Here is a 27,890-nt window from a genome sequence, read left to right as displayed (position 1 = left end):
TCGACGAGAGTGACGGTGATCGCAATCGCTCCGCCGTCGTCGCATCATAAAAATGATCTCCATCTCGATTTGTCTAATAAGAAAGAGGAGTTGTACCGGAATATAAAATTTGGTTCACTAAATTATGTTTTCCCGGTTCGAGTGTAAACCGATATGTTGTTTTGGTCTAAATTTGTTTACTTATTCACACACATAAGAGAAAATTTTATGTTTTCACAATCTCTCTTGCAGAAGATTATGTAAATTTTTCTTCTATTAATTCATAAAGCTCAAGCACTAACCTCGCAGTTATAATTCTTTTTTCAACAGTTCAACTGATAACACAAAGAGATGATGTCTCACTTAAAAAAACTCATGGGAGGTTGATGATGATGATGTTGGTTCTGAGGATGAGTTGTGTGAATAGTAGTCAAATATAGTCTTTAACCTGATTCTTTTACTTTGTGAACCATTGAATGTTACACCATTTTATACATATTCCAAAAGAAAGTAAGAGCTTTTCAAGAGATATAAACAAGAACACCAAAATTGAAACAACAAATGTCAATAAAAAAGATGGTTGTTTATAACTCATCTGAAAATTAAGTTCTTACATACACTCTCTGCAAACAGAAAAAGGAGAAAATCTATTGGACAGATGAATCAATAACTTCTTTAGTTAGTGTTTCATCTGACGACATTTACAACAAGTGTCATCAATCTCAAAACCCCTAATAGCCAAAGACGAAAAAACACTAAAGTTCTCCAATAAAAATTGCATCTTTAAGCCAAACAAAATCGAGAATTGCCAGAAAAATGTAGATCCTTTATGTACGTGTGGCGAGCATGATCAGAGAATCGGCTAAAGAAGAGCATCCATAGATACATTCACCGGAAGTAAAAAACACTAAAGGTCGCCGCCGTGGCTAGCTTTCGTAGGAGGGACAAGAGCAAAACAGAGTTTACCACTTCTTCCAGATCGGAAAGACCAAAGAGGAAAGAAGTCGTCAACCTGAAACCCATTAGCAGAAACCACATCGTTCCAACCAACAACAAAGACATAATTCCAGTTTCCACTCATCTTCCACTTCCTCAATTCAAGGGCATGTTTTTCATCTGAGGATCAACCAAATCAACACTCACACCTTCCTTACGAAGCTTCCTCGCTTGTTCATCCACTACAACAAATATGTACATTGATAGCAGACGGATATAGCTCATTTTCCGTCACTGCTATGAAAGATGAGATTTTTTTTCGCTTACTTTTTAATAGCATCTTATTAACGCTATGATAGGAAAATTATGTAGCGGGAAACAAAAGTGACTTTTGTCCGCCAATACTTAGTGAAATTATTCACTTAATCGCCAAATAAAAAAAAAACCCAAAAACTCGACACACTCTCTCTCTCTCTCTCGTTACAACCTAAGCTCAACCTAAGAAGATTTCTTCTTCTAAATTCTCTGTGTGTGCTCAAATTCTTCTAAATTTCTTATCAATTCTTCAGTTTTATCGCCGTTTGTGAAAAGCCCCAATTTCGCCGTTTGTGAAAAGCCCCAATTTCGCCCTAAATCTCCATATCCATCGCAATTGATAGCTCGAATCCATTTTTGAGGCATGTCTTTCTTCTTCCTCCTAATTTCGTTATTTGTTTCGATTATTTGTGATTTCAAACAGCTTTTGATTTCGATAAGGGTCAGATTTAGTTATCTGTTTTGTTAGGGTTCGATTTATCTAGATTTATTTCGTTATCTGTTTTTTAGGGTTCGATTATTTACAGATTTTGAGAATGTGGAGTTTCGAATCCATCTGTTTTGTTAGGGTTCGATTATTTACAGATTTGACTCAAAAATAGCTTTTGGATTTGAGTATTTGCGCCTTCATAAACTGAACGATTTTTTTTTTTTCCCAAGTGTTGGTGATTGAAATGTTGGGGAACTGAAGCTTCTCATTTCTCTGTACTCACACAACAGGTTAGTATCACTCAACCAATAGTTAAACATTATTATTACACACGAATATTGGTGATTGCTATGTTTTGTCCTTTGAGTCTGATTCGTATAAATAGTGATTAGATTAGTGAGATTTTACACAGTTAGATATTGGTTTAAGAGCATCTGTATGTGTCTGAAGTAGTGCAGTATTGTCTGAATTGTTGCTTAATGTGAGCTTTGTATAATATGTATCTCTATTTTATCTATAAAGGTTAAAATTTATATTATAACATATAATGTTGGACAAGGCATGGGTGCATCTATGCAGGTAAGGAATTATATTTCATAATTAGGTTTTATTTTGGGTTTGGATACTTTAAGATGTTCTTTTAGTTATGATTTTTTTCTTTAATTATCCATTGAAGAGCTGATCCTGGTTATAAAAGTGGAGCTTGGAAATTTGTAAGGGATGTGTCTGCGGCTTTAGGTGACATAGAAATGATAATATGTCCTTGTAAAGACTGTCGTAATGTAGTACGACAGTTAAACAGTGTTGTGGTTGAGCATCTTGTAATAAGAGGGATGGATGAGGCATACAAGGTGCATAGTGATTGGTATCATCATGGAGATGTGAAGTCAGTAGATGAATTTCAAAGTAAACCAACTCAGTGGATTCTTTCTTCTGATCCGGATGACATAGTGAATGACTGTCGTCTTGGCCCTTATGATCTCAAAGTGTTAGTTGAAGCTGCATATAAACCAGATGCATTTCTATGGAGACCTGCACAAAAGATCTTTCATATGAAAGAAGCTGTTGGACATATAATCGCATGGCCAACTGATAAGTGTAGACTGGTAGACAACAACATCCAAATGGAAGACATTGCCCCTATGGTATTTATAATTTCTAGCAATGTGTTAGCAATGTATTACCCCTGTCTATAATGCTAATTAATTATATTGGATTTGTTTACTGATTGTGTTTAACAGGGTATACAAGGAAACAAATGTAAACTATTGGATTTGTCTAAGGGTGACGTCATTGTTGCTGAGGGGCGTTGGGAGACACAAGAACCAAGTGCGTTGGTTAACGGAATTCCTCTTGGACCAAAAGCAGTTAAAGTATTTGTGGATTCAGTAAAGCAGCCTGATACATCACTATGGAGACCTACAGCTGAAATGTCATTTCTTGAGGACTGTTTGATGGCTTACGTATCTTGGCCCCTGAGTAAGGTTGATTTTGAAAATCCCTCAACTCCAACTGGTCAGAATGCTACATCACATGCTTCTTTGTCTGCATCAAAGGCCAAGTCTGCAGCCACAGCTTCTAAGTCTGCTACAGAGTCCAAAACTTCAGCAACAGCTTCAAAGGCTGCATCGCAGGCCAAATCTGCATCTATGTCTTCTAAGTCTGCATCTGGTTCTGAGTCTCCTGTTGATGATGCAACGGGTCCAATATCACCAATAAAGAATACTTTACCATCACAGTCTCCTCTCAGGAAGTCTCCAGTAAGTGTTTTCATATGTTATGAAGTTGTTTTTGTTAATTATATGATGACTGATGGTTTATATTGTAAACATGGCAGCGCATTAATAAAGTTATTTCCAAGGAGAATAAGAAGTGCAAGTTGATGGATTTAACTGAAAAGAATAGGGTTGTGGCTGAAGGACGATGGGGAACAAATGATCCAGAACATAAGGTTCACTTTACTCGCTTGGGTTCTAATGCAGTTAAAGTGTGGATAGATGTTGTGAAGGTGAAAAATGTAAAAGTTTGGAGGCCATCCGATGAAATAGAGATTATTGAAGATGCACTTAGCTCCTGCATTGCTTGGCCAGAGAACAAGGTCATTATGTCTTAAACTGATGGTTTTATTGTGTAATGTTAAGTACTTGAGATTGCTTGTTTATTTTGGATGTTCTTGAGACTTTGATGGTAAACTGATGTTCTTGAGACTTTTGTTATGTATTTTGGATCTGAGACGTTTATTAATCAGATTTTATGAGATTTTATAAAACAGGTTATGTGTGCTATAATCACATATCAGAAAATGCTATAAAAGTACAGGTAAACGTTATGATAAAAGAATATACCATAGCACAGTAAACAAGATAAAACAGCATTTCGCAACAGCTATATTAGATATGTATAACATAGCACGAAAAATTAAATATTGTATAAATTTTTGCAAAATTATAATCTTGATAATACAGCAGTTTATTAGAGCTATGCTATAAAACTATAACATAGCACGAAAAAACAAATGTTGTATAAATTTTTTCAAAATTATGATCTTGATAATATAGCAATTTCTTAAAGCTATGTTATATTTTTATAACATAGCATACGTAATAAGTGCTATTGTATATGGGGTACATATAATAACAGTGCCCTAAAACAGCGCTCATGAAAACGCTATCAAAAACCTATGATAGCGTTTTTCTCTGGTTAACAATGTGCATATTTGTTGTAGTGATCTATGATCCTTGTCTCTTCCTCTGTCAAAAAGTCTGGATTTTTAACTTGCTTGAAAGGAACTAAGAGACGTCCTTGAATTCTACCGAGATCAGTCTTGTACAGTTTCCTCGTTGAGATCAGCTTCGGATTGTATGCGTTCTCTTCTCTCCTCATCACTCTCAAAAGCCAATCCGGTGGACTCGTTTGAATTGGTTCCGCCTCTAGAGGATGAAAGATTCTGAGTTTCTTGCGACTTACGATCTCTTCCGTATTGATCTGATGATCGTCATGACGAGGTTTCTTGAACTGGGTGACGCAAGAAGAAGACGAAGGTTCCGATTCTGATGCATTAGGGTTTTGTAGTACCGATCTCTGTTGTTCGATCACACGCGTCCATGGTGTTGTTACAGTCTTGCGAGAAGAAGGTGATCGGTGAACTCTGTTCTTTCTCGGTACTTTATCCCCAAAGATTCTTGCTTCCATCTCTGTTTCTTTTTCGCCAATGGTCTTTGATTTGTCGTCCCCGAACTCTTGATCGTAAACCATGGCAGCGACATACAACAATATGTCGAGTTTGGACTGTGAACTAACCCTAGGATCATCGGAGTTATCCATATTGTCTTTCGATTCTCTGGAAGTCAAAGACGAAATTTTGAAAAGAGAAGCGTTGTGTGCAAGGAAGAATGAGAGAGAGAGAGAGAGCGAGAATGAGAGCGTAAAAAGGAAAAGAGAAGCGTTGTGTGCAAGGAAGAACGAGAGAGAGAGAGAGAGAGAGAGAGAGAGAGAGAGAGAGAGAGAGAGAGAGAGAGGAGAGAGAGAGAGAGAGAGAAAGAGAGAGAGCGTAAAAAAGGAAAAGAGAAGCGTTGTGTGGTTGGATATTTATGACGTCATCTTCAAAGATCACACTAAATCTACTAAAGATCTTCTGAATGTTCTCTGAGACTCTGACCCATGGACGTGTGTGATCTATATGACCGTTGTGTGATTTTGTTAAAACTTTAATCATGTGGCATTGTGTGGCTAGTCTAAGAAAAAATTACCAATGTATATATGTATTAGTAATTTTCTTTATATTACTTTGTTAATTTGTGACATTTAACTTTATTTCTGTTGATTAATATTTTTAATTATGGTGTACTACTGTATTTAGATATTAGTATTAAACACAATTCATTTTATTTACATCATTTTGAGTAAACTATATAAAAAAAAATTAATTTTTTTTAGTAAATTCAAATTTTAGAAATCTATATAATAATAGCAATCTGAATAAATGCGAAGAACAGTTGCGTTTTTTCATGTTATTTTTTATTAAAAAGTTTTTTTGACAAAAAAAAATATACAGTAACGTCTCTTTAGAAAATTGCGTCCGTTGAATATAAAATTGTATCTCTTACAAATAGTTGTGCTTTTTCTATATAATAATAGTAATCTTAATAAATGCGACGAACAATCACATCTTTCTGTTGTACCTTTATATAACATTTTTTATATTTTTTTTCTTGACAGCATATTTTAATGGTTGCGTCTTTCTAAAAATTTGTGTCTGTTGAATGTAGAGTTGTGTCTCTTATAAACAGTTGTAACTATTCAAATGTTCACATCTTTAGAAAACTATATATTTGTACTTCTTTTGAGAAATCTCAAACCTTCTTTTCAATTGAAATATACACATCTTTAGAAATCTATATATAAACTAGATATTCACCCGCGGTACACCGCAGGGCTATATTTTTTTGTTTAGAAATGCAAAATAAAATTTATTTATTATATTAACTATATATGTATATAATATATTTTGTATTTTTTAATTCTACTATTGTTTTCAATATATTATATAGTGTATAATTTCCATTGTCTACATGTAGTGGTTTATTATATAGTTAGGATATCTTTATTGTTCATTAAATTTAATTTAGTCAACAAATATACTTTTTGTGAATTTTCTTTTTCATTTACAATGTAGAGATAATAGTATTACATAATATGTTCTATTTTTATAATTATATGAGTATACTATAATTTGACTTTGTAATTTTGATTGTTGTATCTCTATATCATTTAACACTTTTGTATTTATAGTTGTGCAAGTCGATTAAAATGGTGGAGTATCTTTTTGTAAAGTTTGATTTATATCAATTGTTTCTTATTAGTATGGACCAAAAATCTATATATTAATTTATTGACACTTCAGTGAAGAAGTAATTTTTATAAATAATTTGTGTCAGTTCAGGCTCCAATTTAAAAAAAAAATTAAAGTTATTATCAACAGTTTAATCACTTGGCTTTTAAACACATGAAAATAAGTTATTATCAACAGTTTTTTAGAGAATGAATTAATTAAATATAAAATATTTAATGTTAATGGGTGTTGGTCTGATACTTTTGGAAATTTCAATAGAAGAAAATCTTCTTCAGTTAGACTCCAAATTTGATATTATTTAAGGTAAAAATTAATTGTAAAATTAATATTAATGGCATGATTGTAAATAGGTTCCAACTCCAGAATTTATTTGCTAAATGTCTCCAAAAATGTATATATAGATGACTTCTCATCATTGTATTCAAATTTTCTTTATATTTGTATTTGTTAAAATGACGTCTCATCGCTGTGAGAGATATATTGCAATTTTGATATCAAAAATTAGGGAAAATTGAGAATCGATTGGGAAAATTGAGAATTGATTTCTTAATTTGGGAGTTTTAGGGTGTTATAAACAGCGTCATTTTGCTATTAACGGATCTCGTTAACAGATAATTAACCCCGTTTAATTTTTCTGTTTGACCACTTAATGTTGTGCCTCAAAAGGCTAGGTCAACAAGAGTTTGCGATTTATTTGGAAGTCAACAAATAATTGGTGTTTTTTTCCTCCAAAAGCAGAGTTCGGGATTTAAATCAACGAAAATGTAGACTTGGAGAGTTTAATGACATTTTTCCCATTGTTTATCACAAAAATTTTAAAGATCAAACTCCAATTTCATTGATTCTCAGAAACAGAAGATAAACACACACTGAACTTGAACAACACAAGAACACATTGAGAAAAATCCGTGCTACAACATATTCACAACTGACAACATTACTTACTGTAGTTTTTGAGTTTCTAATTTATAAAAAGAATAAGCAACCAACGTAGTCAAGTCACAAGCCTACTAATAATTTCCTTCCCTTGTTTGTTGTTAGATTCTCTGGTGCCACCCTAGCCTTGTCGAGACTCTCTGAGTTCTTGATCTCTGATACTCTGCCTCCAACAGTGAAGAAGTGCTGATGCAGAGTTGCAGATTTTTCGATTTTTGTGCTTTGTGAGATGCTCAAGCCTCGCCATGATCCTCTTTGTTTCAGAAGCTGCTGAGCAGATGGGGAATTCCATGAGTAACGCGAGGCTGTCTACGCAGATTGAAGTCTCTGCTTCAGCAGCGAGAATTCCTTTTGCGTTAGCCACGTCAGCAGATTTCTTGGCTATTTCAAAGAGTTCCAAAGTCTCTGTTGCGTTCTTCTTCAAAAGTGGACAACTTTTAGGGTTTTCAGATACTTTCGCAGGCGGCTGCTTCTTCAACTTGATTGTCAACTTGAGCGGCCTCGATGTTTCTGGAACAGACTTGCAAACGTCGTCAGGGTTCCGCTTCTTCAAGTTTTGCTTAATCTCTCCCGTTCCATGAACCCCAGATCTATGGTTTTTAGAAACTTTCATAGGTATAGCCGACTGCTTCGTCTTTTGGGTAGTCCTCGCTGGAGCAAAAGACTTGCGCTCATCAATTTGTTTAGTCTCTGCCGTGATATCATGAGAGATCTGATGTTTTCTCCTCTTCGACTCCGGACATGGTGGTTCAACAGCCTTACGTTTATTCAGATTCAAGGAAAGCGCTTTGTTGTTGCAAATAGAATGGTCTCTTACGGTGGAAGAGGAGGAGTTGAACGAAACGTGGGATTCCATTCCTATTCTTATTAGGGTTTCACTCTCTCAACTTTAGATATCGAATTATGGAAAGATGGAAAAAGAGTCTCAGGTATTAATATAGAGCGTCGAAGAGTAACAAAAAAAAGAAACAAAAGGAAGCTTCCTTAACTCCCACTCAACGAAACAACGTCGTATGAAAACTAATTTCCATTTTCTTGTCAAGTTCCGCGAGGGGCATATCCGTCAGATCATGTATTTTCAACATAAATTTACACAAACCAAAATTACTTTTACAAAACAAAAATATAGTAAAAATTCCTCTCACTCTGATATAAATTTACACAGAGAATTCTCCTCCACCGCTGCCTGAAAGATCATCTGGAGGACTGATGGTGATCCAAAGCAGCGACACGGTAATGGACACAAGCCCTGACCAAACATAAACAATCGTTGGAACCTTTCCTCTTCGTCCCATCAGTCCTTTAGCAAACGGATACATATGAGTCAACACCCATAAACTAAAGAACGTTCCTCCCAGCAACTTGCCCCATTGCGGAATCACGCTGTATATAGTCCTCGAAGCTCCTATCACGATAGCAACAAGGTTTACTACGATGATCGTAAGCGGCATGATGAACAAGCCAGTCCATTTCACAATGTAAAGATCCGCAAAGATGTCGTCTTCGTCTTCTCCTCCGGATTTGGATGTAAGCGTGAAGGAGATTTCTATTCCGGCTATTACTTTAAGCAAACCTTGGACAACTGCTGCAAGATGAGCACTTGTGCCTCCGATTAACCAAAACTGTTCATTTCTCCACCATTCTTCCAGTCCTATTCCCGACCATTTGACCTCAAGGAGTGAGATCAGGGTTAGGGTTATAGTGATGCAGAGAAGGTAGGAGAGGAAGTGGATATCGAGGCTCTGGACAATGAATTTTCCACTGAAGAGACAGAGAGCAGGGAGGAAGCAATAGACAACCAAGAAGATTGAGGTGAAAGGGTATATCCCGACGTTGAGGTAAGCGACTCGCTGGAGGAACTTGAGCCGTCTGGTGGCGAACATGGCGTTGTTCTTGGAGAAGAAGATTTCTACAGAGCCTGTGGCCCAACGGAGAACTTGATGGAGACGGTCAGTGAGATTGATCGGCGCTGTGCCACGGAAAGCGTCACGTTTTGTGATGCAGTAAACAGACCGCCAACCACGGTTATGCATACGATAACCTGTCACCACGTCTTCAGTGACAGACCCGTAAATCCATCCGATTCTATCTCCCCATTCAGTATTGTCTTCATACCTGAGAGGTCACATACGGGTTTAATAACTACATAACCATTTATACTAACAGAGCATATCTACTGTTTTAGAAACAATACCAGCAAGAAATGACAGCGATGGCTTCTGCCACGGTTGGAGCATCAAGGGGAGGTCGTGGCAGGAGCAAAGCACCAGGTGGTCTTCCGTTTTTAACCGACATGTGATCTGCTAAAGGCCGTCCTTGGTACTCTGCAACCGGAATAGTGTCTGTGAACATGGTCGAATTACCAAACTTTTTGGGCAGACCAAGATCTGGATCATCGTGAAGGGGCTGTGTATCAGACTCTAAATCAGACGCTTGGGAAGTTTGGGATGCTTGGGACTGAGTCCGGACATGCAGAGCTGGAGCCTTTTCCTGACCAAACACCCCTGTGTACTCATTGGCTCGAGGTGGGTTGAATCCATAGAGAGCATACCTTCTGAACATACACCCTGTTCCGACATAAACTGGACCTTGTAACCCATCTAGTGCTCTCATGTTACCTGTTTCAGAACCGAACAATGTTTTAAGCTATGGTGCCTTGTGCATAAGCATTACACAATCTTGCTGTAACTTAATTCAACAACTCACCGTCGAAGAAAACAGTATTGTGATTTGCATATCGATCTGATGGGTCGATTCCTTCAAACCGTTGCGGAAACTGAATGTAACAGATCCTGTCACCACCTCGGTCCATCATGAAACACATTCCTTCTTTGATAGCTTTGGAGTTGTAGATGTAGTGATCACAGTCCAGATTGAGGATGAACGCGCCATTGGAAAGTATAGCTGAAGCTCTGACCATACCATTCATGGCACCGGCTTTCTTGTTGTGGTCAAAACCAGGGCGTTTCTCACGTGAGACATATGCAAACATAGGTACGCGAATATCAATCCCTGTGAAATCTAGCGCGCCTTCATTTGGTCCGCCCATCACTGGTTCAAGCTCAGGCACTTTGCTCATGATCTACAAAAGTAAGTCAAGTTTGACAAAGTTTTTATGGTTTTATTAGAAATAACTGTAAGTTGAAGGTTCATACCTGTAGTATTCCGGCGTGGTCTCCTTTTGAATGATCAGGTTTAGGTTCAAACCATGTGCCTGGCCAATGCGTACCATCAGCCATCCACGTTGCTTTCACCACATCAACCCCATCTGGAGGCAATACGCCACCATTTTTCTCTCGGACAACCCTCTTTTCCTTGAGCTCTTCTCTCAAGTTGAATTGCTCAGCTCTTTTCTTGATTTGTTCTGGAAGGCCATTGATCCTGACCTTGAATTCGTCATACTCACGCTTGATCCAACGGCGATCTTTGACGAAATCTTGCTTTTTCTTGTTTTTTGTCGGGTCCTTTTTTATGTTAAAGTAACTATCCGGGTTCCTCGGCTCTATATCATGTTTTCTGCAAAATGGCACCCAATACTGCAAACAAAATTCAAAAAAGCCATATCAAACTTTTGCCATCATCTATTATGTTAGTTTAAAGAAAGGGAGAGAAAGTGATAATGAAACCTCAGCAAAACGAACAGCTTCAGCCATGGCTTCAAAGGTGAGAATTGCACCACCATCGTCTGAAATGTAGGCAGAAAGCTTCTCGATTGGATAATCTACAGCAAGGATTGAGAGAAGGGTGTTTGCGGTGACTAAAGGCGGTTCTTTTTCAGGGTCAGCCGTGGAAACAAACACATCAACACCGGGAAGATCAGAACGACCAGTGGGATTTGAAGGAGAAGGCTGCTCAAACTTGTCATGCAAGGCAGCAAGGTCTGTGGCTCTGTTTATAGGGTTTAGCTTCGGAAGAATGTCAAGAATCCAAGAGAAAGCGAACCAAATCTCACACACTATCGATAGTCCCCATAGCCACATTGCATCCTCATTAGGATTCGTAATACGCCACCAAAGGAAGAAGAAGACAATCACAAGACGAATCAAAATTAGTAACCTGAAACAAAAGGACAAAAAACTGTAAGATTTAGATGTTCCATTATAGAGATTAAAAGAAGAAGAAGAAGAAGAAGAAAACAAACAATCACCTGTATGGACTAAGAACTTTGGCAGGGACATTGACCTTCCTCGTGAGAGGCTTCCATGGCTTGTCTAAGAAATCAGACTTGCTAACGCCACCATCATAGGTATCATCTTCTTCTGACCAAAACGCGTTTCCAATTCCGTATTTTCCTTTAGATTCAAACAACCACCTATTATGATCAAAATCCCCCGTTTGGCTCCTCAACAACATTGATTTGTTATTTGATTTCATAACAGATAACCTCCTCTCAAGCTTATTCCCCATCTTAGGCCCGTCTGCTCCTCCTCCTCCACCACGGTTTGCATCACCTTTTGACTCAGAAGTAGACCCGGAGGAGCCAGCAGGTTGGTTGTCAGGTGTTGGAGGCATGAGGACGGTGTAGTTGATATAGTCATTTTGGCCTGAGTAATCGCCAGAGACGTCCATGTCATCGTCACGGGAGAGGCTAACAATGCGACCACTGGACGTCCGGCGACCAAACTTAACGGCTTGTGGAGGCCGGCTTACGGAGGAAGATTGTGAATTTAAGGTCTTCTTTGGTGGACTTGAAGCCATTACAATTAGGGAATGTTCTTGTTTTGGGTCGTTTGGTTTCTTCAGCGAGAAACTGAACCCATTTCTTTTTGACAAACCTGATTTAGGAAAAATAGAAAGATTATTACAAAAAGAAAGAAAAAAACAGAGGAATGTGTTAAGAGGGAAAATGTAAACAAGTTTTTAGAATTTTAATGGTTGATAAATCCTTTTCTATTATAAGAAAACTTAAAAAACTGAAAAATCTTTTGAATTCTGAAATCTCCTTTCTTTGTGCTTTGCCTCTCTCTATTTCAGTGAAGGTTGGTATATCAATGGCTAAAAAGATTCTGTATGACATTATGAGCAAACTAGAGAGATCAAATCAGCAAAAAGATTGACAACTAAGATAAACAAAAACCTCTTCTATCTCGAGAACATAACCAAACTCTAGAATCAAGTGTCTAGCTTTATGCAACCATTGTAATTTCAAAAAGGAGGGATCACAATACCATAGCAGGGTTACAGTTCACAGGTTTTGATTTAAATCACCGCCGTCTTCTTCCTTAACAATGCATCGCAGCTATGCGTTGAACCCCGATACAAGAATTGGAAAACCGAAACTGCTGCCTTGTGAATTGAAGAACAACCATGGATTAGACGCCAAATCATCTCCCGACCTCAAACCTTTGGGCCGCCGTCGTCGGAGATTTTCCGACATAACAACCGCGGAATCAGCCGGAGGTGGCTCCGCAAGTCGTTTCGATTTCAGTAGTGGAAACCTTAAGTGCGTCGTCTTCAACATCGAAAACACTCGATGATTTCGAAATTGGGGAAGCAGAAGGGAAAGGGTTTTGAGTAATTTCGAAGTTGCAGACAAATTGTAAATGGTAAAACCCTCAATGAACTAAACCGGTTAAACCAAACCGAATCAAATATATAGACCTCAACCCCAATTCCTACGAACCGGCTAGACTATGTTGAACAATATCATCATTATCATCGTCACTGCAATTTTTGTAAGCACAGCCTCTTAAACAACAGTGAACAGACCAAAGTATGAGATTTACTAATTACCAAAATCTGGTCCAAATATTGGTTCGCAAGAATTAGTGTCAGTACCAACAAGGGCAATATTGCAAATTTTAACGAATATTCATACATATATGTATATATGGCCTATACAAAACCAATTTCAAGAAGTACAATCTAATAAGAAGAAACATTGCACGAGAATTTAGAAACCACAAAAAAAGAAAGCAGCACAAAGAACTGAATGAGGACGATGTTCTCAGAGATCTTGGAAGCACAATTGGAAGCACAAAAGGTGGTAGATAACCCTGGTAAGAGAAGCTCCAGACTTATTTGCCACAGTTGAATCCCCCGCAAACCGAGAGGACGATGATGAGAATCAAGGCAATGATGATTGCAAGAACAATCAGTTTTATCTTCATGTTCTGAAACCACATCTTTCTTCTCATTTGAGTTCCTTGTGTTCTGAAATCTTGCGCCTGTAACAGTTTCAGAGTTCAATTATAAGTTTGAAACCCAAGATAATAACAACAGTGAGAGAGAGCTGCAACTCAAGCATGTTTGTATGGAACTTGGGACCATTGGCCTAAGAGGACTAACCTGTGAGCGAAGGTTTTCGGTTTTGTCCACCAAAAGCTCAATTTTCTCACCACGGTCAAGAACCTGCAAATGATTGAGTTCCACAATGCATAAACGGTTTAACAGCATAAACATGTCTTTACAACATCGAATCCGACATTCCCATGTACAGTTAGAACATAAAATAATTCCGGCAAAAGAACAAGGGTCAGAGAATCAAACCTTCTCAATGTTTTCCATCATGACACCTTTAACTTCAGAAACTTGAGCTTTCACCTTAGCAAGCTTGCTAATCTCATCAGGATGATCCATACAATACTGCATGTGCTCTTTCAGTTTCGACCTTTAAAGCAGCCAACAAAAAGTAGTAAATGACTAATGCCCCATGATTAATATAAAAACTTCTCAAATACCAATCAAGGAGAAATAAAATAATAAGTACCCAAATTCTTTATTCAAGCTGTTAGCTTGAGCAGTAGCAGCCTTTCCACCACCATATCTCTTGTTAAAATCCTCCTTAACTCGTTCCAAGAAAGCCATAGGAATCTGCCTCCCAGCAGAATCAACTGCAACCACACAATAGGCTGCACAAAACAAAACCATTATCACTTGTAAGAGTGTTCACAGTATACTAAAAGAGTACATATCCATCATCAACATCACCCAAAACCCAACCATGTATATAGTAAAACAGAGTTACACAAGGAATACACCAATACACACAAATTACATCCTCATAAATCCCAAAAGATAATTGAAACAGCCAAATACACCATGAAATCAAATCATAGATCCAGAACAAGTATTGCAATTACTCACTAACAGATCCACCAAACACATGACAGACTAGATCTAACATCAATAAATTATCACAACGCCATACCAAACATAAGAACTATGCTCAATTAGGAAAAAAATCCAAACAATGAAATAAATCGCACTACTCCACCCAAAACTAGACAAATCGGAAAACAAGTAACGGAGATAGATCGAGAGATAAATAGACTTACTGAATCCATTTTCGACGAGGTAATTGAAGGTATGACCATCGCAGTTGTAGGTAAACTTGTTGTTGGAAGAAGGAAGCTTCTGAAGGCACTGAGCAGCGATGGATGTGAAATTGCCTTTGAAATCTGTGAACTCAACGAGGATTACCGTACCTCGAGCCACGAAACTGTAGATCAACGATTGCTGCGCCATTTTTTTCTTTTTTTAAAAAAAATCTCCCCTTAAGATAAAAATAAAAACGAGGCGAATCCGATTCGATTGTACGGAGACGATCTCGGAGATTTTATAACGGCGTGCGAGCAGAACGAAGAAGCTTAGACGGAGATCTAGAAGACTTAACGCTGAAACGCGTAGAGATTCGAGGACTAAGTGGAGAGAGAGAGAGAGAGAGAGAGAGAGAGAGAGAGAGAGAGAGAATAAAAAGGGAAGACGGTGAGAAAAAAAGAAAAGCGTAAAACGTAATTGAACAAGAAAAATATCAAAAATCAAAACCCTTGAATTTATAAGGACTAAAAAGGTAAATTACAGGAAAAGGAAGGACATAATAGAAATTTTTGAAAATTATAATCAACTCGTGGGGTTTCTTTAAAGTTGGTAATTGTTGGTGTTAGCTCTGAGACCTAATATCCGGGATCCGCTATCCGATCCGGTATCCGTCTCTATCCGCTTCGAAAACCGGATATCCGGGTAGACCGGATCCGGATTCGGATAGTAAAATAGTGAATCCGGCCGGATCCGGATATTAAAATTTTTAAAACCGGATATCCGGTTTATGCATATCTTACATCTATATATAGTAATTGGGCTGTATAAATACTTATATTTTAGGCCTATTATTTTAAAGCCCAGTCCACTTATTCTTTTCTGGATATTAGGGTTTAGCCAGCTAAACACATCTTCACGTCCACAAATCCTCAAGCCGCCGTTCTTTCTTAATTTTATTTTCTTTTGTTTTCTTTTGGCCGTTAATAACGACTACGGCCGTGAAGATCGAAGATGGAAAAAAGTTGGGGGGACTTCGATGGCCGGCCGTTCCACCGCCGTCGTTATTGTTACGCCCTCCTACGATTCCATTTTTGGCGGTGACAGTGTCGTTCTCTGATTCCGTTTTGCCGGTGAAGACGCCGTTTAATTATTCTGTCTTAGGCAATGATGACTCCGTTAAGCATAACATTGGTTCAGCTCCGATCTAAACGTATGAGAGATCTGGATTTCTTTTTTCTGGGGAATTGAACAAAGAAAAACAAAAAAAGAAGGCCGGATCCGGATATCCGCGAATATCCGGATTTTTGGACGGATATTCGAAACCCGGATATCCGAGGTGGCCGGAGCCGGATTCGGATGACAGAACTCCATATCCGCCGGATACGGATCCGGATCCGGATACCTCCAAAAACACCGGATATCCGGATCCGTCTCAGGGGCTAGTTGGTGTAATGGTATTTTGATAGTTCCAAGTTTCAACGTATAATATTTGAATTTAGTATTGGATAAGCTAAGTTTGAACTTTGACCTTTGAATAATTGGGATGTAGTAGTTCCCATATTATCTAAAATAGTAGTGTATGTCAAAGATTTAAAACTAATCATTTTAAAAAGGTCATAATATCACAACTTCATCATATGGAATTTGGGTTTAGACAACAATTTTTAGAAATTTTATACAAAATTTTGTATATTTGGATTTCTCAAGTACTTTAAGGAGATGAAGTCGATATTTTCAAAGTTGTGAGAAAGTTTGAAATGTCAGTCATAATTAAATGATAATCTCTATACATGCATCCCATGTCCACTCCTATTTATACAAATTTATTGTTTTTGGTTGACTAATATACCGGAATTTTAGCATGTACATCCATATATACAGCTCGAACTTTTGAAGTAATTTTTCATATTTATTATAACACGACTAAATCATTTTTATTATAAAAAAAAAAGTCCTTTACGTTCTCCAGGTGTACATCTGTTTTTATTTTTCTTTTTAAATTTGCCAATTTCTTATATATGCACATCACATAGTATATTACCATAAGGTATTTGAACAATTTGTTTGAATATGACCGTAAAAACACTTAATGAGGTTTATTCCAACTCTCTAGGAGATGTGAGTCTCATACTCTTCTCATGCCCCTGAAGGCTTACATATATTGTAAAATAATAATGGGAATTGTGAATGTGAATGAAAAAACTAAATTAAAAATAAATAAAAGACATCGAAGTGAAACCAAAGAGAAACAAAAATTAAAACAATGAGAATTTTTTTTTTGCTAAGCAAAACAATGAGAATTGAGAATGAAGAACAAAGAGTGAGAGAGGGGTTTTATGTTTAATCGGTAAAACGGTAGCATCCTGTAGCGGCAGTGCAACCTCGCTTGTATCTGTTATCAGGTTGATCAGGTTTACCATTTGCTCTAGCTGGTCTGTTGTGCTTCAATGCATCGTAGTTTATATATCTCGACGCTCGAAGAATCCTATGGCTCATCATCATATCCAAACCTGCTCTCATGATCTTCATGATCCTTTCTTTTCCACCGTCAACGCAATTATCACATTTCACCGGGCGAGATCCCACCACCAACGCTGGAGACAAAGCCGACGAGATGATCACGACGATGATCAATAGCTTCATGTAATTCATCATCGAGATTTTGAAGAGAGTAATTATTTATTTGTTTACGATTCAGTGGTTTGTGATTATAAACACTTGGTTAATCTACATTTTTATAATAGTTTCAACTTTTTGTAGGTTCATCGAATATTTGACCAGATTCTTACTCGAAAAAGAAAATCAAAATTACCTTGTAAGTAAGAAATGAATACAGTGCCATAAAAGATGAACCTACAGCATATAAATGATTCATTGGACTTGCTTCGCTCCATAGTCAATGCGCATATATACTTTATTGGTCAAAAACTCAATAATGATTTCCATAGTATTGATGATGATTAGAAAGAAAGAAAGAAAAAACTAAGAGGACTGTATTAATTAAGTATACCAGTACATGTATAACAAAATCGAGGGGGTGCACTGAAACATGATTAATTTAAATTAACAAATGATATTGATGATTTGTGAAGATTTTTCTATTATGGTGACATGAGAACTTACTGCTGTTTATTGTCTCTCTTAACTCTTAAATTGAAGGTACGACTGTATGTAATGTTATAGAGAAAAGGGGAAAAAATTAATGGGGTGAGTGAGGCTCGAACTCTCGACCTCAGGATCACTCAGTAGCTATGAGACCTACGCGCTAGCCAACTGCGCCACCACCCCATTTGCTATTTAGATTTATCGTTTTACCTTCAATATACCGAAAGAATCAAACACCAACAAAAGTCGGAACTCGGAACTCCTGATTTTGTTAAGGTTTGACATAATCCATTGAAATCAAAAAAGTTGTTGATGAAGGTGAATCATGTAGTTTGGGCCACAAACAGGTCCAACAACCAGTCCAGCAAGTCGAAGGTCCATATCTACAATCCAGTCAACATCATCATATGAAGACAAAGACTGTACCTGCAAAAGCTCTCCTACATAACCGTTACGATGCTCTCACTGATAAGGATGATGACTAGCTAAGACTACAGCTGTATACATGAGTCACCAATATTCTAGATTGTTCTCTATGTCACTATATAAGACATTGTAGCTCCCTCATGTAAACTAGGTTTGAGATTATAATAAAAGAGTAAAACTTTCAGTCGCATCTCTCTCTGTTTACATAGTATCAGAGCTATTGTAAAACCTTCACAGGTGTTTCAATGGCTACTGCATATCCTTTTCCTGATAACATTCATGTTACCAGTACTGTCACTATCAAGCTCAACAACTCAAACTATCTTCTTTGGAAAACTCAGTTTGAGTCTCTTCTATCATGTCAAAAACTCATTGGGTTCATCAATGGTGCTGTCACAGCTCCTCCGTGTACCATCTCGTCAACAACTGGAGATACCGTCACTGAAATCCCTAATCTGCAGTATGAATCCTGGTTCTTCACAGACCAGTTCATCCGTTCGTGGCTCTTTGGAACTCTGTCAGAAGAGGTACTCGGGTATGTTCACAATCTCTCTACCTCTAGAGACATCTGGATGTCGTTAGCTGAGAACTTTAACAAGAGTAGCATAGCTAGAGAGTTTACTCTTCGCCGTAGTTTGTGGGTTCTAGAGAAAAAAGACTTGACATTTGCGGCTTACTGTCGAGAGTTCATAGCTATTTGTGATGCTCTAAGTTCCATTGGGAAACCTATTGATGAGTCCTTAAAGATTTTTGGCTTTCTGAATGGTTTAGGTCGTGATTATGACCTAATCACGACTGTGGTTCAAAGCTCTTTAAGCAAGGCCTCTCCTCCAAGCTTTGGTGATGTTGTTGCTGAAGTTGAAAATTTTGACACCAAGCTTCGATCGTACAATGCTCCTGAGTCCATTACGCCTCATCTTGCCTTTCCAGCTCAACACACTGGTTATGGGAATCAATCTCGTGGAGGTCACCGTGGCAGAGGAAGGTCTTCAGGCCAAAACAGAGGGCGTGGTGGATACTCTTCCAGGGGCAGAGGTTTCCCCTAACATCAATCTAATCCTCGAGCTTCCGGAGAGCGTCCTATCTGTCAGATTTGTGGACGTGTTGGTCATATTGCGTCTGACTGTTGGAACAGATTCGATGAGAACTACCAGCGCCCTGATATTGCTCAGGTGTTTTCCTCGCTGCAAGTTTCTGATGGTAGTGACTGGGTCACAGACTCTGGTGCTACCGCACATGTCACTCCTTCTGCAACTAATCTCCAATCTGCAACCACTTACACTGGTAATGACACGGTTATGGTTGGAGATGGCACCTACCTTCCTATAACACATGTTGGATCCACCACCATCTCATCTTCGGCAGGTAAAATATCTCTAAACAATGTTTTAGTCTGTCCGGAAATGAAAAAATCTCTTGTTTCAGTCTCGAAACTGTGTGATGATCTACCGTGTGGTGTTTGGTTTGATGCTAATAAAGTCTGTGTTGTTGATATACCCACTCAGAAGGTGGTGGCAAAGGGTCCTCGAAGTAGTGGCTTCTATATGTTGGAGAACCAAGAATTTGTTGCTCTCTTTTCTAATCGACAATGTGCAGCTTCAGAAGATACTTGGCATCATAGACTTGGGCACTCAAACTCACAAGTTCTCCAACAGCTAAAGAACAGCAAGGAAATCAGTCTAAATAAGAGCAGCACCACCTCCATTTGTGAACCTTGCCAGATGGGGAAGAACAGTAGACTTCAATTTTTTTCTTCAGATTCTAAAGTGTTATGTCCTCTTGATAGGATACATTGTGACCTTTGGGGGCCTTCTCCTGTTGTATCCAACTAGGGTTTTAAATATTATGCTGTCTTTGTGGATGATTTCTCTAGATTCACCTGGTTCTATCCCATGCGTACAAAGTCTGAGTTCCTTTCAGTATTCAAAATATTTCAGAAACAAGTTGAGAATCAATTCAAGTCTAAGATCAAAGTGTTTCAGAGTGATGGAGGAGGGGAGTTTACAAGCAACAGTCTGAAACAACATTTGTGTGAAAATGGAATTATACACAGAATTTCTTGTCCTTACACCCCTCAACAAAATGGGGTTGCAGAAAGGAAACACAGACATATTGTGGAGCTTGGCTTGACAATGCTGTTCCATAGTCATACTCCTCTTCATCACTGGGTTGAAGCCTTCTTCACAGCAAGCTTCATCACCAACTTGCTCCCTACCACAACTCTGAAAAATCTCAGCCCATATGAAGTTCTTTTCAAGCAAAAGCCAACTTATTCGATGTTAAGAGTGTTCGGGTCTGCCTGTTACCCTTGCCTTCGTCCTATGGCCACTCATAAATTTGATCCGAGATCTTTACAGTGTGTTTTCCTTGGCTACCATACGCAATACAAAGGTTATAGATGTCTCTATCCACCTACTGGGAAAGTTTACATTTCACGTCATGTTGTCTTGTCTTTGATGAAGATTGCTTCCCTTTTCAGCATCAGTACAAGTCCTTAATCCCATTGTATCAGACTCCTCTTCTTAAGGCTTGGCAAGCTGCTTCAGTGCATCAGGAGCCGCTATCTTCTGCAACAGAGATTGCTTCAGCACCACCAGTTACTTCCAGTCAAGAAAAAACTCTTGAGAGTGTTCCTGTTGCAGTAACTGATCAAGAAAACACACAGCCTCCTAGTGATTCTGATCAAGAAAACACACAGTCTCCTAGTGATTCTGAGGCTGACACTTCCTCAAGTATCGAGACTGACAACTCTGCTATTGAAAATAATCACGAAGACCAAATTGCAGAGGATCATAATCACGCAGATCAAATTGCAGAGGATCAGGTGAACAACAGTCATCCGATGACTACTCGAGCTAAAGATGGCATCCATAAGCCAAATCCCAGATATGTGCTCCTCACTTCACGGTTTGTTCCTGAAGAACCTAAAGATATCTTTACTGCCCTACAACATCCAGGGTGGAATGATGCAGCTCATGATGAAATTAGTATAATTCACATGCTGCACACTTGGGATCTTGTGGAACCTACAGAGGATATGAATGTCTTGGGATGCAAGTGGGTCTTTAAAACAAAACTCAAACCAGACGGATCAGTAGACAAACTAAAAGCTCGTCTAGTGGCTAAGGGTTTTTATCAAGAAGAGGGGCTGGATTATCTCGAAACTTTCAGTCCTGTTGTCAGAACTGCAACAATACGGATGGTCCTTGATATAGCAACATCAAGAAACTGGGAAATCAAACAGCTAGATGTCTCTAATGCGTTTTTACATGGCGAGTTGCAGGAACCAGTTTTTATGCTACAACCTCCTGGTTTTGTTGATTCACAGCGACCATCTCACGTTTGTAGACTCACCAAAGCCCTTTATGGTCTGAAACAAGCTCCCAGAGCCTGGTTCGATACTTTCAGCAAGTATTTGATAGAATTTGGCTTCACCTGCAGCAAATCTGATCCTTCATTATTCACATATCACAAGAATGGTAAATCTCTAGTTCTTCTAATGTATGTTGATGATATGCTGCTTACAGGGAACGATTCTGATCTGCTACAAGCTCTCCTCGTGTCCCTGAACAAACGGTTCTCCATGAAAGACCTTGGTGAACCTAGCTATTTCCTTGGTGTTGACATTCAGAAGTGCTCCACGGGATTCTTTCTTCATCAGACAGCTTATGCTAAAGAGATTTTACATCAAGCTGCTATGACAAATTGCAATTCGATGCCCAGTCCGCTTCCACAGAATCTGGATAAACTAAATCCAGAACTATTCTCGGAGCCAACTTACTTCAGAAGCCTTGCAGGGAAGCTTCAATACCTCACCATCACCAGGCCTGATATTCAATTTGCGGTGAACTTCGTGTGTCAAAGAATGCATGAACCAACTGTTTCAGACTTTGGACTGCTCAAAAGGATATTACGATACATCAAAGGGACTCTGCACATGGGACTGTATCTTCGAAAAAGCTCCAACTTATCGTTATCAGCTTTTTGTGACAGCGACCACGCAGGCTGCAAGAAGACTCGACGATCCACCACAGGTTTTTGTATCTTTCTTGGTCCCAATCTCATCAGTTGGTCAGCCAGACGACAAGAAACAGTCTCCAACTCATCAACTGAAGCAGAATATACAGCTCTTACAGCCACTGCTCAAGAAATAACTTGGATTTCCTTTCTGCTTCGTGATCTAGGAGTCTCCCAACAATATCCTACTGTGCTCAGGTGTGATAATCTCTCTGCAGTCTACCTAAGTGCTAATCCTGCTTTGCATAAACGCTCCAAACACTTTGATACTGATTACCACTACATACGAGAGCAAGTGGCGCTAGGACACATTGAAACACAACACATTCCAGCACAGTTTCAGATAGCTGACATCCTGACAAAATCTCTTCCAAAACGAGAGTTCGAAGGTCTCAGAGACAAACTCGGTGTTGGTGCTTCACCCACCACGAGTTTGAGGGGGAATGAAGGTGAATCATGTAGTTTGGGCCACAAACAGGTCCAACAACCAGTCCAGCAAGTCGAAGGCCCATATCTACAATCCAGTCAACATCATCATATGAAGACAAAGACTGTACCTGCAAAAGATCTCCTACATAATCGTTACGATGCTCTCACTGATAAGGATGATGACTAGCTAAGACTACAGCTGTATACATGAGTCACCAATATTCTAGATTGTTCTCTATGTCACTATATAAGACATTGTAGCTCCCTCATGTAAACTAGGTTTGAGATTATAATAAAAGAGTAAAACTTTCAGTCGCATCTCTCTCTGTTTACAGTTGACAGCCCAAAAATTCTATAATTTCTAGAAGCAACAACTGATATTCAAGAAGAAGACCAATATTCTTAATACATACTATAAAGATTTAAAGATTATATCCCCCTTCACGTAGAAAAAAAATACTAAAAAACACATGACCTGGTCAAGAAGAACACAAGACTCTCAGGCAAACATTTGTTGTGTGCTTTATTCAAAACTATAATAATATCTGATGAAGAAAGGGAAATGAGGACCAGAAGAGCGAGGATGAGATCAAATATGCGGAGAGTGAATAGGTTTTTGCTACATCGTCATCTTTAGCGAGCATCCTTGGACAAAAGGCCTTGTGCTTCCACTTTCCTTGCGTTGCGAAGCTCATCAACTCCATCTCCTCTCTCAAACACAGCCGCTGCACCCATTCCCGTCCCTGCCAGAATTTTTACCCAATCAGCCAAAATCCCCAAAAATCATATTCAGACTCTAGATTCAAGATAAAAATAATTCAAGTAAGAACCATACCAATGCACATTGACACTACACCAAAACGGCAGTCTTTTCCACGGCGTTTCATTTCGTGCAACAAAGTAGCAACACAACGTGCTCCTGCAAAAAAAATAACAAGCATTAGGCTTTATGAGCGTTTTATAGTCATATGGACACAATGGAGGGATTAATAAACAATGGAGCTACAGGTCTACTCTATCTAGCCTAGGGCCGACTGCAGCAAATTACAGCTGTTGTGAGTTGGTTATAGAGCCGTTAGTGATGAGATATATCTCTCTGCTGTGGATTTCCTAAGGTTTGGTTGAGAGTCTCTCTCATTAATCAGTCTCTATTGTTTGGTGAAGTGGAAAAATAATAACAGTTTTACAGTCTTATCAAATTATACCTGTAGCGCCCAAAGGATGTCCTATGGCCAGTGCGCCTCCATTGACATTGATTTTCTCTGCGTCAAGTCCCAATTTGTTACGGCAATAAACAAACTGAGATGCAAATGCCTGAACACACAAGGATTCAAAGTTCAAACCCACACGGTTATTATCAGATTGTGCGAGAAGAAACATGTAGAAAGAAGATCGTGGAAGCGTTTGCTATTTACCTCGTTGATCTCAAACAAGTCGATGTCATCTAGTTCTAAACCAGCCGCCTTAACTGCAGCAGGAATGGCAACTGCTGGACCAATACCCATGATTGCTGGGTCAACACCAACTGCGGCAAATGTCCTACAAGGTGTCCAATAGTGTCCTACTTAGGAAAAGCCAGAATGACTAGAAATACAGCTTCTACGCATATATGTCAAAGAAAATTCACAAGGATCTGCAGCATTCGGTTTTGAGACTTCTACCACTATAAAATTTATCAGGAACCTACCTGAAGACACCAAGAACGGGAAGTCCTTTTTGCATTGCAACACTTCTCTTCATAAGGAGAACGGCTCCTGCACCATCACTTACTTGGCTGGAATTTCCTGTTTGAGACAGAATAAATGAAGCAATGGATTCATATTTCTGATCAACGAAACTGGGTTCTTAGAAATGAAACAATTTATTCCGGAAGTACCAGCAGTTGTGGTGCCATCCTTCTTAAACACTGGCTTCAGCTTTCCAAGAGTAGCAAGGGTTGTGCTTGCTCGGATTCCATCATCAACAGAAACAGTAATAGGTTTCTCATCACCAGTCTTTGGGTCAACAAGCTGAAAATATAAAAGGCAAGTTATTGACTAATTTTAGAACACAAATGAAGTTCCGTGACGAATGCACCAGGATCTGGAAAATACCTTGGTCTTAACAGGAATGATCTCATCCTTGAATTTACCAGCAGCAGTAGCTGCAGCTGCCTTTCTGTGCGAGTCAACCTAGCAATATGACTCGGTACTTAGCATCAGGAGATCAAAGTTACAGGTTATTAAATTAATAACACACTGAAAAAAGTTCAGTTGGCTTACAGCAGCTTGATCTTGCTCCTGCCTAGTGACACCAAAGCGTTGAGCTACATTTTCTGAAGTCACACCCATAGGAAGAAGACAATTCTGTGCTTGTACAAACTGCTTCACCTGCAATAGCATAATATGTTATATAAGGCGCCATAAACTTAAACAGAGCCAGTCAAAGACTCCAGAGAAGAGAGAATTTAAGAGACAGTACCGCTGGGTTGACTGAACCTTCCCATGCCATTGGATTGGTAGTCATGGACTCCAAACCAGCCCCGATACCTGCATCCAATATATCGTCAGCTCAGTTCTCTATGTTAAAAAGAGAGAGGAAAACGGTGTAATCAAAGTCGTTATTCACTAACCGATGTCATAAAATCCAGCTTTAATGGCAGCGGCTACATCAGCAACAGCCTGAAGCCCAGAAGAGCACTGTCTATTCACAGTTCTGACGGCCACGGTTTCTGTCAAAGGCCAGAACAGGATGAGTATAAAGCAACTAGAAACAAAGATTTTCTCAATCACAGTATGGTACATAGAAGAAGAAGCATACCAGGGAAACCAGCATAGAAGGCAGACATCCTGCATTCACTGGCTCTCTGAGATCCAGGTGCCAAAACAGTACCCACCACAATGTCACCTACTTCACTTGGGTTTATATTTGTCTTCTCTATCAATGCCTATGCCACGGAAGAACAAGAAATAAACAGAAGTAGAAAGTAAATAAGAAGAAACAACAAAATAGAAGAAGATAGCAGACAGACCCTCAAAACAGGTGCAAGCAAATCATCCGGATACGTATCCTTGAAGTTGCCACGTTTGGCCTTGCATAGTGGAGTCCTATGTGCCCTGCAATGGATCAAAAAGCGTGAACATTTTAATAACAAGAAGTCTTCTTCACAAGCTGTTGAAAAAACCCAAAAGAGCAAAAGGCAAAAGGGATAAGAGATAGGACTTCTTACGCGACAATGACAACATCATCACCATAGAGAGAGGTCCTCTGATAAGCAGCACTGTCCCCAGCCAAGCAAGCAGAAGCCTGATCAGAAATTGTAAAGGAACACGTCACAAAGATGATACGTTTAAGATTTTGACTTTTATTCAAGACATCATTGGAATTTGCAAACTTTTTAACAGAACACTGGATAATATCAACCCGATCGAACATGCATATCAATCAACAAAACCAACCAATCCAAATCCAAGTCTTACAAATTCAATCTCAATCGAGCTGAAGCTTTAATCATTTCAGCTCAGAGGTATACATCGAATCAAATTATAACTCAGTACCAAAAATTAAAAAAGAGAATCCGAAATCCAATACAAAGAGTCCAGATCAAGAACGATCCGGAATCCCCTAGACGACTACAAACAAAAGAGAAAGGACAAAACCAAGAGATCGCGAGAAATCGAGAGAGAGAGAGAGCTTACGGAGAGAGAAGCCTCGAAACTGTGAGAAGAAGAAGAACAAGGACGGAGATGTTCAAGAAGAACCCGTTGTCTCTCGATTGCTTTCTCCATTTTTTTTTCCTCCGATGGATATAAAATCTACGATCTGTTTTCTCAGAAATGGATGTGTTGTTGTTGTTGTTGTTGTACACGAAAACTACACTGGTATGATCATTATATATAAGGAAGATGGCTCTCACCGCTTTGCTCGTTCCTGTAAAAAGTAATAATAACCAAATTAAGCAATAAATATTTTTCCTTAATTTATTTTTATTTGCTTTAGAGGACCAACATTATAATTTGTACACTAATTCTTATCATTTTCTTTTTTTACAGTGACACAAGTTCTAGTAATTTTTATAAAATTTAGCCTTCGCCTTAAAGATCTTTATTAATGTCGTCTTTGATAACAAAAATTGTGGTTTGGTGATTGTTAATCATAATAATATATGCGAAATAATAATTGATGATGATAGATAGAGATAAGCTGATGAGAGAAAGAAGAAGATAAGATTAGGCGTGACGTTTGCCCCCGCCCCGTCCTGGGGCCTTGAACTGCGTGCCGTGTTTACATTTCAATCTTCTTCTTCTTCTTCTAGATCTTAACCTTCTTACTATTTATCATGGCCACCCCCCAACTCTTTCTGATAATTTATATTTACTCCTTAAAGTTTTAATTGAATATTAAACAACCCTCTTGATTCTTGATCGCCATTTTCCGTTTTAATTTATTTTTTTCTTCGTTTTCTCCAACGCAAAGCTTAAGTGGAAATGTGATATGGTTAAGTTCACAATCTCCTTTTCTTGTTTTTTTGTTTTACTTCATCAAACATAGTTTTTTTTTTGTGGTTAGGAGAAAACTAATCAAACCCTAGATGATATGAATTTTATAAGAGTTATAGTTTTAGATTATACACTCGATCTCAGCATTTTCTAACAACAATGATGACCCCAATCGATATATTTTACGTACTCATTTACAAAAAAAATTATAATAATCGACAAAAGCCATCCTTCAATCTTACAGCTTTCATTTAATTCGTGAAGTGGGTTTAGTTTCATCGCTTGGGTTGCAATGCAGCTGACGATGACCCAAGAGCCAATCAACAATCTCCGTAAACGATAGCCGTATCGCCATATCAAACGACCAACATTGCGTCGTTATCTAACTTCTCCACCCATGATCACGTTGTTTTAACACCGAAAGGTATCAACGTATTGTTCACAATTCTATTTTTTATCTAACAACCATCAAAGATGAGAAAACAAGCACGGTGGATATAGAATTTGCTTCTGTATGAAATATATAATTAAAGTGCCGCCAATGATGGCAGAATGGCACAGTAATGAATACGAAATGATAAAAATCAACCTGCACATAACAGAAGAGATTAAGGCTCTTTCTATACTCAGTTGAATTAGTTTTTGATAAGTTTTTTACACTAAAAAAATTTGATCAAACTATATTGAACATGTGATGTTGGGATTTGTAGTTTTGCTATGTGTGTGA

General features: G+C 38.5%; 6 protein-coding genes, 1 non-coding gene and 1 pseudogene across 10 annotated transcripts; 1 reads left to right on the top strand and 7 right to left on the bottom strand.

The window, feature by feature from the left end:
- Positions 1–2,618: 2,618 nt before the first annotated feature.
- Positions 2,619–3,929, top strand: LOC147943418 (uncharacterized). The gene is made up of 3 exons (XM_087449650.1): positions 2,619–2,805; positions 2,902–3,420; positions 3,498–3,929. The coding sequence occupies exons 1-3, from the start codon at positions 2,713–2,715 to the stop codon at positions 3,771–3,773; spliced, it is 888 nt and encodes a 295-aa protein (XP_087305776.1). The 5' UTR covers positions 2,619–2,712; the 3' UTR covers positions 3,774–3,929.
- A 431-nt stretch (positions 3,930–4,360) lies between these two features.
- LOC104786268 (putative B3 domain-containing protein At2g27410) lies at positions 4,361–5,198 on the bottom strand. Its single transcript, XM_087512234.1, has one exon. The coding sequence runs from the start codon at positions 4,982–4,984 to the stop codon at positions 4,361–4,363; it is 624 nt and encodes a 207-aa protein (XP_087368360.1). The 5' UTR covers positions 4,985–5,198.
- Positions 5,199–7,544: 2,346 nt separating this feature from the next.
- LOC104786267 (uncharacterized) lies at positions 7,545–8,397 on the bottom strand. Its single transcript, XM_010511626.3, has one exon. It carries the CDS (start codon positions 8,302–8,304, stop codon positions 7,570–7,572), a length of 735 nt encoding a protein of 244 aa, XP_010509928.2. The 5' UTR covers positions 8,305–8,397; the 3' UTR covers positions 7,545–7,569.
- A 63-nt stretch (positions 8,398–8,460) lies between these two features.
- LOC104786266 (cellulose synthase-like protein D1) lies at positions 8,461–13,111 on the bottom strand. 2 transcript variants are annotated; one of them, XM_010511625.3, is made up of 7 exons: positions 12,617–13,111; positions 11,596–12,223; positions 11,075–11,504; positions 10,604–10,984; positions 10,155–10,530; positions 9,643–10,066; positions 8,461–9,563 (listed from the first exon to the last, which is right to left on the bottom strand). In XM_010511625.3, exons 2-7 carry the CDS (start codon positions 12,144–12,146, stop codon positions 8,606–8,608), a joined length of 3,120 nt encoding a protein of 1,039 aa, XP_010509927.1. In that variant the 5' UTR covers positions 12,147–12,223; positions 12,617–13,111; the 3' UTR covers positions 8,461–8,605. The 2 variants fall into 2 exon arrangements, with proteins under 2 accessions (XP_010509927.1, XP_087305771.1); XM_087449645.1 differs by lacking the exon at positions 12,617–13,111 and having other exon boundaries at positions 11,596–12,435.
- A 102-nt stretch (positions 13,112–13,213) lies between these two features.
- Positions 13,214–15,232, bottom strand: LOC104786265 (vesicle-associated membrane protein 722). Its single transcript, XM_010511624.2, has 5 exons — positions 14,726–15,232; positions 14,158–14,299; positions 13,938–14,058; positions 13,737–13,799; positions 13,214–13,615 (listed from the first exon to the last, which is right to left on the bottom strand). Exons 1-5 carry the CDS (start codon positions 14,913–14,915, stop codon positions 13,466–13,468), a joined length of 666 nt encoding a protein of 221 aa, XP_010509926.1. The 5' UTR covers positions 14,916–15,232; the 3' UTR covers positions 13,214–13,465.
- A 1,535-nt stretch (positions 15,233–16,767) lies between these two features.
- On the bottom strand, positions 16,768–17,525 carry LOC104786264 (protein RALF-like 18 pseudogene; annotated as a pseudogene).
- A 386-nt stretch (positions 17,526–17,911) lies between these two features.
- On the bottom strand, positions 17,912–17,996 carry TRNAM-CAU (transfer RNA methionine (anticodon CAU)). Its single transcript is given in 2 exon segments — positions 17,912–17,947; positions 17,959–17,996. It is a non-coding gene; the product is annotated as a tRNA-Met (tRNA).
- Positions 17,997–23,043: 5,047 nt separating this feature from the next.
- On the bottom strand, positions 23,044–26,827 carry LOC104786263 (3-ketoacyl-CoA thiolase 2, peroxisomal). Of its 3 annotated transcripts, none has more exons than XM_087449646.1 (15): positions 26,673–26,827; positions 26,363–26,594; positions 25,894–25,970; positions 25,696–25,780; positions 25,485–25,611; positions 25,297–25,395; positions 25,146–25,213; positions 24,947–25,054; positions 24,779–24,856; positions 24,562–24,694; positions 24,373–24,469; positions 24,101–24,224; positions 23,891–23,999; positions 23,521–23,604; positions 23,044–23,428 (listed from the first exon to the last, which is right to left on the bottom strand). In XM_087449646.1, exons 2-15 carry the CDS (start codon positions 26,450–26,452, stop codon positions 23,319–23,321), a joined length of 1,389 nt encoding a protein of 462 aa, XP_087305772.1. In that variant the 5' UTR covers positions 26,453–26,594; positions 26,673–26,827; the 3' UTR covers positions 23,044–23,318. The 3 variants fall into 3 exon arrangements, with proteins under 3 accessions (XP_087305772.1, XP_087305773.1, XP_010509924.2); XM_087449647.1 differs by having other exon boundaries at positions 26,687–26,827; XM_010511622.3 differs by lacking the exon at positions 26,673–26,827 and having other exon boundaries at positions 26,363–26,620.
- Positions 26,828–27,890: the final 1,063 nt, after the last annotated feature.

This window comes from Camelina sativa, chromosome 5 (assembly GCF_030686135.1).
Source record: "Camelina sativa cultivar CO46 ecotype springtype chromosome 5, ASM3068613v1".
Taxonomy (NCBI): Eukaryota; Viridiplantae; Streptophyta; class Magnoliopsida; order Brassicales; family Brassicaceae; genus Camelina; species Camelina sativa.
Note: the sequence above shows the minus strand (reverse complement) of the source record. Positions and strands in the feature narration are given on the sequence as shown.